This window comes from Oryctolagus cuniculus, chromosome 19, assembly GCF_051225735.1.
Source record: "Oryctolagus cuniculus isolate XC-2025 breed Fujian yellow rabbit chromosome 19, ASM5122573v1, whole genome shotgun sequence".
NCBI lineage: Eukaryota > Metazoa > Chordata > Mammalia > Lagomorpha > Leporidae > Oryctolagus > Oryctolagus cuniculus.
The window spans coordinates 8,551,655-8,567,767 of NC_142885.1; the positions used below are offsets into that span (position 1 = coordinate 8,551,655).

General features: G+C 46.6%; 1 protein-coding gene and 1 long non-coding RNA gene across 2 annotated transcripts in view; both read left to right on the forward strand.

Moving 5' to 3' along the window:
- ARPC1A (actin related protein 2/3 complex subunit 1A) overlaps positions 1 to 16,113 on the forward strand; it is a 29,326-nt gene that overhangs the window by 7,801 nt on the left and 5,412 nt on the right. The window contains exons 3-6 of the mRNA XM_002721868.6: positions 3,920 to 4,024; positions 10,285 to 10,507; positions 14,289 to 14,396; positions 15,881 to 16,093. Of these exons, the coding sequence (XP_002721914.2) occupies positions 3,920 to 4,024; positions 10,285 to 10,507; positions 14,289 to 14,396; positions 15,881 to 16,093 (649 nt within the window). The remainder of the gene's footprint in view (positions 1 to 3,919; positions 4,025 to 10,284; positions 10,508 to 14,288; positions 14,397 to 15,880; positions 16,094 to 16,113) is intronic.
- Positions 4,031 to 6,462, forward strand: LOC149120335 (uncharacterized). Its single transcript, XR_016225803.1, has 2 exons — positions 4,031 to 4,303; positions 4,424 to 6,462. It is a non-coding gene; the product is annotated as an uncharacterized LOC149120335 (long non-coding RNA).

Consider the following 16,113-nt stretch of genomic DNA (forward strand, 5'->3'; position numbering starts at 1 on the left):
ACCCAAGGACTTGGGCCATTTTCTACTGCCTTCCCAGACCATAGCAGAGAACTGGATCAGAAATAGAGCAGCCGGGTCTCTAACCAGTGCCCATATGGGATGCCAGCATTGCAGGCAACGGCTTTACCCACTACACCACAGCGCTGGCCCCCATATAAGTTATTTAAAAAGGTAAATATTTAGTGTCCTTAAAGTTTTGTTTTTTTTCTCTTTAATTTTTTTATTTGAAAGGCAAAGAGACAGAGAGCTCTCACCCACTGTTGCACTTCCCTAAATACTTGGAACAGCGAGGCTAGGTTAGGACTGGAACCTGGAACTGGGAACACAGGTTTCCCACATGGGTGACAGTAGCTCCGTTACTGGAGCCGTCAGTGCTGCCCATCCAGGTCTGTATCGTTGGGAAGCTGGAGTCAGGAGTTGGGCCGTGAACCTAACCCAGGTCCTGCAGTGTTGGAGCAGGCATCCTATTTGGCATCTTTTTTTTTTTTTTTTTTTTTTTTTTTTTTTTTTTTTTTTTGACAGGCAGAGCGGACAGTGAGAGAGAGAGACAGAGAGAAAGGTCTTCCTTTTGCCGCTGGTTCACCCTCCAATGGTTGCCGCGGCTGGCATGCTGCGGCCGGCGCACCGTGCTGATCTGATGGCAGGAGCCAGGTACTTATCCTGGTCTCCCACAGGGTGCAGAGCCAAAGCACTTGGGCCATCCTCCACTGCACTCCCGGGCCACAGCAGAGAGCTGGCCTGGAAGAGGGGCAACCGGGACAGAATCCGGTGCCCCGACCGGGACTAGAACCCGGTGTGCCGGCACCACTAGGTGGTGGATTAGCCTATTGAGCCGCGGCGCCTGAGCCTATTTGGCATCTTAACTGCTAGGCTGAATGCCCACCCCTCAAGTATCTTTTTTTAAATAACTTTAATAATTTTGTTAAGATGTAATTCATATAACATAAAATTAACTCTTTTAAAGTGTACGATTCAGTGGGATTGTTTTTTTAGCATATTCACAGTTTTTCAACAATCACTACCATCTGATTTCTGTTTTCATCTCCCCAGAAAGAGACTCTATGTCCATTAGTAGTCATTCCGTTTTCCTCAGAATCCTTCAGCCTTGGCAACCATTAATTTGCTCTTTTTTGAAAATTTTTTTTTTATTTTTTTATTTTTGACAGGCAGAGTGGACAGTGAGAAAGAGACAGAGAGAAAGGTCTTCCTTTGCCGTTGGTTCACCCTCCAATGGCCGCCACGGCCGGCGCGCTCAGCTGGTGCACCACACTGATCCGAAGCCAGGAGCCAGGTGCTTCTCCTGGTCTCCCATGGGGTGCAGGGCCCAAGCACCTGGGCCATCCTCCACTGCACTCCCTGGCCACAGCAGAGAGCTGGCCTGGAAGAGGGGCAACCGGGACAGAATCTGGCGCCCCGACCGGGACTAGAACCCGGTGTGCCAGCGCCGCAAGGCGGAGGATTAGCCTAGTGAGCCGCGGTGCCAGCCTGAAAATTTTAAAATCTTAAGTACCTCTTTGCACCTGGCTTCTTTCGTTGTGCCTTATCTTTTCAGGGTTCACCCACAGTAGGGGCCCTTACAGTACCACTGACCTGTCCCTCTGTGTCTGCAGGATCTGCAGTCGTGGACTCAACCAACCATGGATCAGAAGTGTTCAGAGGGGGAAAAAATTATGCCTGCTCTGAACAAATGTGCTTTTCCCCCTTGTCATTATTTCTTAATACTTATAACAACGGTTTATATAAAATTTACATTTTTTTAGATATTGTAAGTAATCCAAAGATTTGAAGTATATGGGAGAATGTGTGAAGGTTATATGCAAATACTGTTCATTCTGTGTAAGGCACTGCAGCATCCACAGATGCTAGTATCTTAGGGGCTCCTGGAACCATTCTCCCTTCATTCCTTTTCATGGCTGAATACTATTCCGTTGTAGGAATATACCACATTGTGTTTCTTTTTCTTGGTGGACTTTTGGGTTGTTTCGTCTCACTGGCTAGTTAGAATAAACTGCTAAGACCATTCAAATATGTTTTTATGCAGACATGTGTTTTCAGTTCCCTTGATGTACCTAGGACTTGAATTGTGAGGTTACATGATGACTATGCTGACCATCCTAAGGAATTAGCAGACCATTTTCCAAAATGTCCATTTTACATTCTCACTACCAGTACTTGGGTCCCTGCCCACAAGGAAGACCTGAATTGAATTTCTGGCTCCTGACTTTGGCCCTGGCCCAGCCCTGGCTGTTTTAGGCCTTTGGTGAGTGAACTACTAGATGTGAGCTCTCCTTGTCTATCTCTCCATCTCTCTGTCTCTGCCTCTCAAATACATAAAAAGCAATAGATAAAAAAATTTTAAAAGATTTATTTCTTTATTTAAAAGAGTTACACAGAGAGAGGAGAGGCAGAGGCAGAGGCAGAGGCAGAGGGGGGGAGAGAGAGAGAGAGAGAGAGAGAGGTGTTTTCCATCCGATGATTCACTCCCCAATTGGCTGCAGAGAGAGAGAGAGAGGTGTCTTCCATCCAATGGTTCACTCCTCAATTGGCCGCAATGGCCAGAGCTGTGTTGATCCGAAGCCAGGAGCCTGGAGCTTCTTCTGGGTCACCTGTGTGGGTGCAGGGGCCCAAGGACTTGGGCCGTCTTCTACTGCTTTCCCAGGCCATAGCAGAGAGCTGGATTGGAAGTGGAGCAGTCGGGACGCAAACCGGCGCCCATATGGGATGCCAGCGTTTCAGGCCAGGGTATTAACCTGCTGCACCACAGCACCAGCTAGATAAAATTTTTAAAAAGATAATTTTAGGGGCTGGCCTTGTGGCATAGCTGGTAAGGCTGCCGCCTGCAATGCTGGCATTGGCATATGGGCAATGGTTCATGTCCCGGCTGCTTCACTTTCAATCTAGCTCTCTGCTAATGATCTGGGAAAAGCAGCAGGGGATGGCCCAAGTGCTTGGGCCCCTGCTACCTGCATGGGAGACACCAGTGAGAAAAGAACATCAATGTGAGTTTAAAAATCCATTTCTCATATATTTTGGATTGGTCAAGGAGATTTCTCTTGAAAACATAATTTTGTTTTGTGATTTTAAAAAAAGGTTTATTTCATATATTTGAAAATCAGTGACAGAGAGAAAAGGAAAGAAAGAAAAAGAGATCTTCCATCTGCTGGTTCACTCCCCAAATGGCTGCAGTGGCTGGGGCTGGGCTGGCTGAAGCCAGGAGCCTGGAACTCCGTCTGGATCTCCTGCATGGGTGGCAGGGGCTCAGGCGCTTGGCCCATCTCTTACTTTCCCAGAGGTGTTGTCTGCGAGTGAGATCAGAAACAGCAGCCCAGACTTGTACGGGTGCTCTGATGGGGACGCCAGCATCACAGGTGACGGCCTAGCGTGCTACACCACATTGCTGGTCCCAGTCTTGTGATTTGTGTTGACTTTATTATAAAGGAGAACTTCAGTATAGTTCATCAACAGAATCAAAGTTTTCTGATAAACTTAGTGGTTTCAGCCTGGGTTCATGAAGCAGTTACACAAGTCTATAAGTTATTTTCAGCATTTCAGAAAGTCAAAGAGACATTAAATATTTATATCTAATAAAATTGCACATGTGAACTAATACGTCACCATTTTTACTGTGAGCTAAAATTATTTTAGCTAAGGATAACAATATTTATTTCTTGCTGGTTAGAATATATAACTGGCAGTTACATGTGTCTCTAGGAAAATGTGTTGTTAAATTTAGTTCCCCTATAAAATATTTTAAAATACAAGGACCAAATAGAAGTAAAGAAGGCTTCTTCGGGGTGAGTTTGGAGACTGCTTTCTGGAAACAGCCTTCCTGTTCCTTCAGTCTGTTTTAAACACCTGCTGTCTTTTGATGGCCGTTTCAAGTTCAGGTGTTAACCACTGTGCTGACCTCTTTCTCCAGAGATCGCCCTTAGTCCCAATAACCACGAAGTGCACATCTACAAGAAGAACGGGAGCCAGTGGGTGAAAGCTCATGAACTCAAGGAGCACAACGGACACATCACAGGTAAAGGAAGACAGCCACGGGCTTGGAGTGGTGTTTCTGGCTGAAGCGCGCTTCCATTCAGAGAGAGTCTGATAAACCAGGAGGGCTGTGGTGGTCACAGTCGTGCAGTAACTCACTGCATATTCTTTAGACAACAAAGAAAATGCAGTCATGGTGTCGATTGTTACGCATGTCTTGTAGCCCAGCTGGTACCCAGCGCTCCACTAGTGTTACAGAAAGCCCTAAACCAAGTGCGTGTGAGCACTGAAGAGCTCAGACCAGGCGATGGAATGTGAAAACGTAAGCCAGACTGCTCCCGAGTGCTGAGGGGCCTAGTGTCTGGAAGGAATTTCCTTTGTGTTGTTTTGGGGCAAGGAAGACCTTCCAAAAGACTGAGAAGAACAAAACTTAATGTAACAGGTACTCCACAGCAGATTGTCTGCCGTCGGAATTACCAGTATTTCCCCTGTGCCAGGAAAGTTACGAGGAAGGATGGAATAGTGTCGCTGTAGATACTGGTAAGAGTCTCCTCACCAACAGTCCTAGTCCTCGCCCCCAGAAGACAGGCTCCACCTGGCTATGACATCATCCTGCGCTGCGCTCTCTGGTGCTCTCAGCTGGTATTTTTACTGCTAAATAAATGACATCACACCGTACATCTCCTGTGGCTGGCTTTCGCATTTGATATTTATTCTGAGATCTATCTATGTTGATGTATTTAAATTAAGTTTATTCCTTTCAACTGCTCTTTGGCATTTTATACCTCATTCATTTACCCTTTCCTCCCCTGAAGGATGTTTAGGCTGTTTCCAGGTTTTCCGTATTACATTGAAGGGTCCTGCAGCGCTGTACCTGTGTGTGCTCACCTGTGAGCGTCCGTGGGGGTGGACTTGTGCTGTGGAGGTGTGCACATCCTCAGCCTTGCTGGGCAGCATCACATTCCCTTCATTCCTCAGCCCTGTAATTTATGGGAGTGCCCATTTTCCCACACACAACACATATTTTAGTTTTCAAGAAGATTATTTATTTATTTTAAAGGCAGAGTGTCAGAGTGAGGAGGAGAGACAGAGAGTGATCTTCAGTTTATTAGTTTACTCTCCAGAGCAACAGCTGGGGCTGGACCATAAGGCAGCCAGGAGCCAGGAACTCCATCCAGATCTCCCATGTAGGTGGCAGGGACTCAAAGACTTGAGCTATCATCTGCCTCCCAGGTGTGTTAGCAGGAAACTGAATATCTGATCCCAGGCCCTCTGATAGGTCCTTAACCCACTGTAACACAATGCCTGTCCCCTCCCAGCCATACTTGATAGTATCTGATGAGTGAAAGGTAGTGTCTCTATAAATTGTATTTTCATGATTGAAGAAGAATTGAGCATACTTTCAGATGTGTGTTAGGCAACTGAGTTCTCTGGTTTTTCCGTTCTTAACTCTTAAACCATTTTCCCACTGAGGGGGTATCTCGTTGACATGTGGAAGGTGAGATTTTTGGAGCGTGTGGCTCAGGGCAGATTCCCGAGTATACATCAGCTTTTCTCTTTGACAAAAGATCAGTCAATAGATGGGTGGTGGTGGCAAGCCATGCAGTTTGTTAAGCAAGTGTCGGAGGAGGAGGAATGAGAGGTAAAAGTGGAAAACTTTTTACAATGGTTTTCACAGTTTGGTAAACCAAATTTAGATATCAAATTTCAAAAGAATTAATTCTGATCTGTTTAGAGAGCTTCCTTTTTATCCTATTTTATGGCAGAATAGTTTGACTTAATCACTTATTTTGAACAGTTTGAGCATAACCATAACTTTTTATGTACAGATTTCTCACAGCCATTAGATTGGGGTTTCCCCCTCCTCGCAACGACATTTGCATTTAAGTGGGCAGCAGTAGGATTTACAGTGATTTTTCTTTCTTTTAGTTAGATCCTGGAATTTTGCCTCTAATCCCCTAAAATACTGATTTGCTTAAATATCTTTGCCCCTGTCCAGGGGAAGAAATTAGCATGCTTTGAGAGTCCGGCTCCTTTACCTAAGTTGTCGCATTCACCAGCAGAGACTGCCTGGCCTTCTTGCTGTGATCAGTGATTTGCATGTGCCGCTCCTGTGCACTGGGAGCCATACAGATCACAAACCAGCTCCAGACTTCAGTTCTGTTTTTGTTTTAATAAAGATTTATTTTTTTATTTATTTGAAGGACAGAGTTACAGAGAGAGGTCTTCCATCCTCTGGTTCACTCCCCAGTTGGCCTCAATGGCTGGTGCTATGCTGATCCGAAGCCAGGAGCCAGGAGCTTCCTCCGGGTCCCCCATGTGGGTGCGGGGGCCCAAGGCCTTGGGCTATCCTCCACTGCTTTCCCAGGCCACAGCAGAGAGCTGGATGGGAAACAGAGCAGCCAGGACTGGAACCGGCGCCCATATGGGATGCCGGCAGTGTGGCGGCGGCTTTACCCGCTATGCCACAGCGCCGGCCCCTTCAGTTCTATTTTTGTTGCTATTGTTTTCCCGTGGCCTTATTTCTATTAGGTTTGGCCTATTTTCTTTAAATCCCTTTGCCCATGGCCTAAGAATAAGTCCTCTTTAATTTGGAATAATAACATTAGGAAATACTTTTTTTTAGATGAGAAAAGGCTAAGATGAAAGACCAAAGAAACAGAAATGTGAAGCCGTCAGTCTGTCCTTTTCTCCCCGTACTTCCCTTTTGGGGTCTTTTGAACTTGGGCCTGTTTTCTGTCTTAAGTGCTCAAATGACATTTTTTTAGATCTTAAAAAAACTGCTGCTGGAGAAATCTAACTCTGTGGCAGGAGCCCAAGATCAGACGTGCTTTCCCAGAAAGCCTGGTGACCGTGGGGGAGGACCTCGTGACGCACTGGAGAGGAGGCGACAGCACTGCACAGAAGGCGCGCCCTGTGCTGGGGCCGCTCTCTGGAGTCGGGTTTTTGCGTGTTACATATTTGATCACTCTGTTTTTTAAAAAGTTCTATTGTAGAAAATTTTAAGCATTTAACAAACAGGATAGCATAATGAGCCCTTGTACTCACCACCCACGTTCAGCGACAGCTCACAGCCAGTCTTGAAGCACAGCCGAGACATTGTGTCATTTCAGATTTCAGTCTGAACCTCTAAAAGATAAGGATACTTTTTAATAATAACCAGTATTTTTTGATAATATCCACTAACTTAATTGGGATCCAAATGGATGCACAAATGGTTGCAGTTAGTTGGTATCTCTTTGAGTCTTTGGATATTTTGCATTTTCTTAAAGATTTATTTATTTATTGGAGAGGGAGAGACAGAGAGAAGACTTCTGTCTGCTGGTTCACTCCCCAAATGGCCACAATAGCTGGAGTTGGGCTGATTCAAATCCAGGAGCCAGGAGCTTCTTCTAGGTCTCCCACAGGGATGCAGGGGCCCAAGCACTTGGGCTGCCTTCCACTGCTTTCCCAGGCCACAGCAGGGAGCTGGATCAGAAGAGGAGCAGCCGGGACTCGAACCGATGCCCATATAGGACGCTGGTGCTATAGGCAGAAACTTGGGCAATGTACCACAGCACCAGTCCCAGTGTAATGAAATTTTTAAGGAATCCATAGTGAGCCACCAAAATTTCTTTTATGTTGTAGGAAAAAAAAAAAGTCTTGAGTTTTATGCTATACTCATTTTAAGCCATTCTAAATCCCTGCACTTAAAAGAACAAAGATAAAAGTAAGGCATTCTGAGTTAGGCCCTCTGAAAGATAAAAGTTCTGGGGTGGGCATTTTGTCCAGCAGTTAGGACACTGCTTGGGAAACTGACATCCTGTATCAGAATGCTTGGGTCAAGTCCCAACTCCTCTGCCTCGGATCCAACTTCCTGCTAATGTGCAAGGAGACTGTGGGTCATAGGTCAAGTACTTAGGTCCCTGCTACCTGCATGGGATACCTGGATTGAATTCCAGGCTCTTGCCTTTGCCTGGCTCAACCCTGGCTGTTACAGGCATTTGGTACTGAATGAGCTGATAGAAGATTGCCCTCTGTCTCTGTCTTTCAAATAAAGTGAAAAGAAATAAATTTAAAATAAATAACAATTAATAAAGGATAAAATTTCACGTAATGCACACAGTTAAGTAAAAGTAAAGAAAAATAAAGTGAAAAAATCTGTTTCAAATGTAATATCACAAAACTTTATTAAATCTATAAGTTTTGACCTCATAAGATTTATAAAATTGGTCTCTTCATCTACAAAAATCTGCTGACTTGATAATTTTCCAAGATATAATACTAAAATTATGACAATCTTATTATACTACTATGAGATAATCTTACATCATTAAAAAAATTTCCACTTTTTTTTTTTTTTTTTTTTTTTGACAGGCAGAGTGGACAGTGAGAGACAGAGACAGACAGGAAGGTCTTCCTTTGCCGTTGGTTCACCCTCCAATGGCCGACTCGGCCGGCGCGCTGTGGCCGGCGCACCGCGCTGATCCGATGGCAGGAGCCAGGTACTTATCCTGGTCTCCCATGGGGTGCAGGGCCCAAGCACCTGGGCCATGCTCCACTGCACTCCCTGGCCACAGCAGAGAGCTGGCCTGGAAGAGGGGCAACCGGGACAGAATCCGGTGCCCCAACCGGGACTAGAACCTGGTGTGCCGGCGCCGCAAGGCAGAGGATTAGCCTAGTGAGCCGCGGCGCCGGCCGAAAAATTTCCACTTTTATTTATCTATTTTAACAAATGAGTGGAAACCAATAAAATGTTCAGCACTGAGGAGATGAGTTAAGAAATGAGGATAAGATTACCGTCCTGAAATAATGTTCACTAATTTACAGAAAACAAGGGGTAATGTTTGCCATGATAGTGGTACCATTTGGGAGGGGAGGGATGTGTATGCGGGCAGGTCTTATGAGTTCTCTATGGGTCTCTTTGTGATGTTTATCTTGTAATGGTAGATAGGTATTGCCTTTGTAGTTAAAAAGTGAAATTTAATAAAGAGGATTGCAAGATAATCCTTTGATGAGTGGATCTAAAATCAAAATATACTCCTCTTAAATACAATCTCCCATATTTTTTCCCTTCAGTGATTCAAATAATTGGGCTACTGATATAGCTAACAAATGAATGAACTTCTCATACTGTTAAAGTCACTATGATTTATGATTATTGAGGCTGATTTATATGAATACTCCTCTTAGTTTAACACATTAATGTTAAGAATACCAACTATTGATTTTTAGGGAAACAATAAAAATTAATAATATTTCTGTACTTTTCAGTGTGAAATTTTATTTGTAGAAAGTGAAGCATTGGCTGGCGCCATGGCTCAACAGGCTAATCCTCCGCCTTGCAGCGCCGGCACACTGGGTTCTAGTCCCGGTCGGGGTGCCGGATTCTGTCCCGGTAGCCCCTCTTCCAGGCCAGCTCTCTGCTGTGGCCCGGGAGTGCAGTGGAGGACGGCCCAAGTGCTTGGGCCCTGCACCCCATGGGAGACCAGGAGAAGCACCTGGCTCCTGCCATCGGATCAGCGCGGTGCGCCAGCTGCAGCGCGCCAGCCGTGGCGGCCATTGGAGGGTGAACCAACGGCAAAGGAAGACCTTTCTCTCTGTCTCTCTCTCTCACTGTCCACTCTGCCTGTCAAAAAAAAAAAAAAAAAGTGAAGCATTAATAAATATAAAATGACTGAGTCATAGTAAATTTGCTCTGGATGTGTAACAAAGTGACCTTGACTTTGAGATCCTTCATGGAAGTACAGGATGAGTAGAAGTCTGCTAAAATAAGAGAAGGAAACCATACGTTCAGATACGCACTTAGGTGTCTTCCTAGCTTAGATGCAAAGATGCTGACGTACTCTTCACAGAGCCAGCATTTTGTAGAGAAGATATTTGGGGTGGAGAGACCTTCAGAGACCTTCAGGAGACTATGCAATGGATCACAGTTTAGACTCTTCCCTCTTTTATGGAAAATGGTTTTTATTTATTCTGGATGCTGTTTTAGTTGTAGGTCATGTAGCAAACCCTCCGTTAGTATCATGGAATGACATCTGTTAGTAAATAAATAAGGTTATTTTTAAACCAAAGAAAAATCTAATAAAGAGGAAAGAATCAGGAATGGAGCTTCAGACCTCGAGGCGCTGTGTAGTGTGGGAGGGGTGAAGGAGTGCCCGTGCTGCACTCTGCCTGCCCTGGCCACCCTGCCTCCCGAGCCCCAGACCCTTGCGGAGAAACGTCCTTGCGTTTGTGTGAAGTGTGCCCCCCCGCCCCGGCCTGCCAATCACTGTCACACCGTCACTGCCTGGGCAAAGCACACAGCCTACGTCTCACTTGCAGGTATCGACTGGGCTCCCAAGAGCGACCACATTGTCACCTGCGGGGCAGACCGCAACGCCTACGTGTGGAGTCAAAAGGACGGTGTCTGGAAGCCGACCCTGGTGATCCTGCGGATTAACCGCGCAGCGACTTTTGTGAAGTGGTCGCCCCTAGAAAACAAATTTGCTGTGGGAAGTGGAGCGCGGCTCATTTCTGTTTGTTACTTCGAGTCTGAGAATGACTGGTAAGCAATAGTGAAATGTGTTTTTGTTTTTTATAATTAATCTTTCTGAGAGGCACAACTGGGGATGGGGAGTAGGACAGGAAGACATCGTCCATCCGCTGGTTCACTCCACAAACAGCTGCAATGGCCAGGGCTAGGCCAGGCCAAAGCCAGGATCCCAGAACTCCATCCAAATCCCGACATGAGTGGCAGGGGTCCAAGGACCTGGGCCATCTTCCATTGCTTTCCCAGGCACATTAGCAGGGGGAGCTGGATGAGAAGTGGAGCACCGGGAATCTAATCAGTGCTCAGATGGGATGCCAGCATTGCAGGCAGCTTAACCCACTGCCACATGCCAGCCCCACATTGGAACCTTTTACATTAGGGCTGCCGTGTTCGTCCTGCCTTCTTGAAGCCCTGGGCGAAGGTTTAACTGTAAGTCCAGCTTTTCTCATTAGCAGACTTTTTTTGTTCCCATTCTGTCTGAGCATCTTTCCTCCTTATGTGTACTTCGGGCTAAATCTCATCTCATTAATATAGAGGTACTGTTTCCATGCTCTGATCTCCTAACTTGTTTTGCAGGCTGCTCCTCCTCTTCTCCCTCTGTTCTGCCCAACTTGCTGTGTTCTTACTCTGGTATATACATCAAGCTTGAAAGAGGCTCAGTGATTTCCTTTCCCACTGTGTCTGTTCACTTAGAATACCTTGGATTTTACAGATAACCGTGTTCTCCTTTCCTTGAAGCTTATGTGCTGACCGAATCTGTGTCTTGGTATATGCAATATTTTACTTGCTGCTGCAGTACAAATTCACCAGAATCTTATAAGTATAAATCACTTGCAGCCGAGCCAATCAAAATACAAGGGTTTATTATGTGGCTACTTATTTTAACTACTCCCTCCTGCTTATTTTGATAGGAAAGCAACTCTGTTCTGCCTGGCACATATTCAGAATGGTGGTAAATGTCCTTCAACATGGCATTGATTGTTAGTGCAGAAGTGGCCGTGTTTGTGTACCAGGAAAAACAGCAGGGAACATATTTCACTCTCGTGGTCTCTCTCTGCGTTCTGCTGCAGCAGCGATGGGAAGGGATCATCATGCTGCATTTCATAACTCAGAAAAACTGCAGAAATTTTTTATCCTTTGGAAAGAAAGTCAGTTTGCAACAAGATTGAATTATGAATTCAAGACACACATTTTGCTTCCGCGTGTGTGTTAAAAATAAGGTTAGCGGAATGCTGCCTGTCAGAAATCACCTGGGAGCTTCATTGGCATGCACAGATAAGAAACAAACGTCGTTAATGTTCCTACATGGCTACACTTTACGGCAGCTAAATCCCAGCAGTCTTAGGAATTTGTACAGAAAACCCTTCTCCTAGCTGGGCGTCCGACTCAGTAATTGTTTACATTTGTATTCACTGAGTAGTCTCAAATATAGGAAAATCGGACTTCGCTTCGGTATAAGGTGTCATGTTCAGGGCGGTTTCTCAACTGTTGGACAATATTTCATTATCCAGTATTCAGAAGCCTGCAATTCAGTCACTGGAACTGATTGTTTTGCTTGCTACTCTTTTCCTTAAATAATTTTTTTTAAAAAATGGCATTATAAAACAATTCAGAATATTGACTTTTTGACAATAAGCATTCTCAAGTTTGTAAGAAAAAGATTCCTTAGAAATTTTATTCAATATTAAGTGTCCAAACTTTTGAACAACTTGGCATGATTCGTTTTTAAACAGTAGTTTTGGGGCTGAAATTGAATTACGTAAGCCTAAATAGTGACTGATTGTAAACATAAATAATCTTTTCTGAATGGCACTGGAGAATTAGTTAGTGGCTAATACCCCCAAAAAATGTTCTTCTAATTTCTTGGTTGTGATTTCTTTGTGAAAAAATAAAAGAAGTTGCAGATCATGGAGACTTGTGAAGAAATTAAGCTCTCTTACAACCCAAAATGAAATAACAAATCACTGAATATTTATAATAAAATTTAAATAATTTCTTTTTTAATTAGTTTATTTATTTGAGCGGCAGAGTTACAGAGAGAGAGATCTCCCATCTATTGGTTCACTCCCCAGGTAGTAGCAATGGCCGGGGCTGTCACATGGGTGGCAGGGACCCAGGTACTTGGGCTCTCTTCCCCTGCTTTCCCAGGCCTGTTAGCAGGAAGCTGGATTGGAAGCACTCAGGCATTGCTCGAAGTGGCTCTCAGACAGGACGCCGGCATCACAGGTGGTGGCTTTAATCCGCTGTGCCAGGAGTCAGCTCCAAAGTTCAGATAACTTCCAACTTTAACTTTTGTCCAGTGGTAACATTATATGTATTCTGAAATCCCAAGGGGAGAGCCAGAGTTAATCAGGTTCTTCTCCATCCTTTACCCGGAGACCTAGTGGCCAGCGAGGGAACCTTGCTAAGGCACTTTCACCGTGGCCAGTGGACCCTCGCTGGGCTTACGCCAGGCAGGCTCTTCCCTCCGTGCATGAAAGAATCCAAGATGGAGGCATAAAGGGGTACAGAAAGCAAGGTTTTTTAAAAAAGATTTATCTGTGTATTTGAAAGACAGAAATACAGAGAGAGGGAGAAACAGAGAGAAGTCTTCATCTGCTGGTTCACGCCCCAAATGGCCGCAATGACTGGGGCTTCCTCTGGGTCTCCCACATGGGTGCAAGGGCTTGAACACCTGGGCCATCTTGCACTGCTTTCCCAGGCACATTAGCAGGGAGCTGGATCAGAAGTGGAGCAGCCAGGACTTGAACCAGTGCACTGCAGGCGGCAGCTTTAGCAGCTACACCGTAGCAGGACTTACTTAAAGCAAAGGGAAAGTGCACACTCCAGAACTGAGTGCTGGCAAGCTTAAGAGAGAGAGAATATGAACAAAAAGCTCAACACAGAAGCCCCTCTCAAGATTCAAGCTGTTGGGGCCAGCGCTGTGGCGTAGCGGGTAAAGTCCCCGCCTGCATGTGGGTGCATGTGGGTGCCAGTTCGAGTCCTTGCTGCTCCACTTGCGATCCAGCTCTCTGCTGTGGCCTGGGAAAGCAGTGGAAAATGGCCCAAGTCCTTGGGTCCCGGTACCCGCGTCGAGACCCTGTCTCCTGCCATCGGATTGGTGCAGCTCTGGCTGTTGTGGCCAACTGGGGAGTGAACCATCGGATGGAGGACCTCTCTCTCTCTCTGCCTCTCCTCTCTCTGTGTAACTCTGACTTTCAAATACATAAATAAATCTTTTTAAAAATTGCATATTTAAAAAAAAAGATTCAAGCTGTCCTAGCACACACAACGGGTGGTATTTGGGGTCGGGCTTGATTGAACATCCAAAGGGAGTGGAGGGTGGGGCAGGGCCTGATTGCCGCCCACTTCTGTGCCCTTTTTTGGATATATTGGAAGTGTCATGGGATGAGGTACGTGATGGGAATGGGAGTGTCCCCCACGGTAAGTAATTTGATTATAGTGACATTGTAATGGTCCACAGATGTTTGACCGCATCCTGCAGCCATATTGGATCGTTCCAGCTGGAGCTGGTCCTAGATTTGCAGCGTTGGGAACATGGAAGATAAGATTCAGGGGCATGGAAAGGAAAGGGGACTTGGTGGTACATCTCGGGCCATCACTCAAGGGCTGTCCTGCCGGAAGTTGGAAGTCGGCAGAGCTGTCACACACTGTGCAGGTTAGCTGGGGCTAACCTCAGCTCCTCTCTCCAGCTGCCTACCTTCCCACGTCATTTAGACGTGATACACATCTGTAGATCGCTTGGGGACTGTTGCTTGATGTGTAGATAAGCTATAATGATTTTCTCCTCTCGCAGGTGGGTAAGCAAACACATTAAAAAGCCAATACGCTCCACAGTCCTCAGCCTGGACTGGCATCCAAACAATGTTTTGCTGGCAGCAGGATCGTGCGACTTCAAATGCAGGTGGGCATGAGGGGAAGCTGATGGACTTGCTGAACATCGCTCCTCCTTCAGTGGGCACCGTGAGGGGCCCACGTGACAGGAGCTCGTGGTCCAGAAAGGGAGCCGTGCACAGGGACTAAAGCAGCGAGTGTGCACGTCACTGATGTCACTGATGAGGAAGGAAGCGGATGTGGAAGTGGGGGAGGAGGGAGATCAAAGGTGGGGCGGGGACAGCTTCCCTGGGCAGAATGTCCGTGGTTTCCAGTGTAGGGATAGGACGTGCAGACATGCTCTCTGTCGGTCTCTCTCTGTCTCCCTTCCTCCCCTTTTCTTCCTGTATGGCTCCTCTACAGCGTTATTTCTCCTTTCATACTCCAGGCAACAGAGTGCAAATTCCAGAGTGAAACTAAGATGAACAGAACAGAGCCAGACAGTGCGCTGCTGAGCGGTTCCTGTGCTGTGCTGTCCTTGTCCTGAAAGTGTTGTATTTGTTGTTAGCGTGAGGCTGGAGGCGAGGCAGCCACTTTGCTAAGAGCTTTAAGGGTCCTGTCGGGTAATTGCTTTATCAGGAAGGCCTTTCCGCCCACCCGTTAGCTGAAGAAAAGCACGGAGACGATGCCTCAGGTGGACTGGACTCCAGGGTGGGCGGGAGATAGGACACACCCTGAACCTGGCCGTGACTTGTATCCAGGGATTCTCAGGTTTTCAAACAGTTCCACGTGTGAGTGGTTCCAGGGGTGGGATTATGGTGGTGACAGTTCACTTCATATTCTGCGGTTTTGTTGGTGGTGATCCCTCTGCCAGAGTCCTTCTGACTCCCTTAGAAAATGGGAGGAGGTGGCACTGAACCTGCCGTGTGGATTCTTGGGATCGACTGAAACTCCCGGTGAGGGAATAGGTTGCAGTCTTGTTGAGATCGATTTCCACAAATGGAGCTGCTTTGACACGGTCCTGTGGGACCTGTGGGGCCTGTGGAGCCCGTGGGGCCTGTGGAGCCCGTGGAGCCCAGGACCACAGGTCCCTTCTCGGCACTCGTGACAAAAGCGCTGCTGTTGTGATGCTGATGGGAAACGCAGATGCGATCCTGGCAGCATGTGACAGCATGGCGTTAGACTGACAGCTGACGCGCCAGCCTCGGCCCGTCTCATGCTGTGTGTCTCCCAGAGCTCCCACTGTCCTTGTCATCTGGGGTGGCGGGCACCCCCGTTCTTGTGGGAAGTTTTGAGGTTCAGAGGGGATGAAATGCACACAGCAGCAGAGCATTGGTGGGCAGAGGGCCAGATTCCTTTGTCCCTTTCCCTTTCACGGAACAAAGAGAATTTGAAAAAGCCTGGTGACACCTGACTGTAGGACCCACCTTCGTCACAGAGGGTTCCGGCCACGGCGCCAGCCAGCACTGAGAGTTCTAATGAGTCAGCCTTGGGGTTCTGAGATAGAGTGGCCTATTTCTATATACATGTATTTTCATTTTCTTTTTCCTTCCTTCTTTGCCCTTTGAATCACAGGGTGTTTTCTGCCTACATTAAAGAAGTGGATGAAAAGCCAGCCAGTACACCCTGGGGCAGCAAGATGCCTTTCGGCCAGCTGATGTCAGAGTTTGGGGGCAGTGGCACTGGCGGCTGGGTCCACGGGGTCAGCTTCTCTGCCAGTGGAAGCCGCCTGGCCTGGGTCAGCCACGACAGCACCGTATCCGTGGCCGATGCCTCAAAAAGCGTGCAGTGAGTATTTGCCTTTTGTT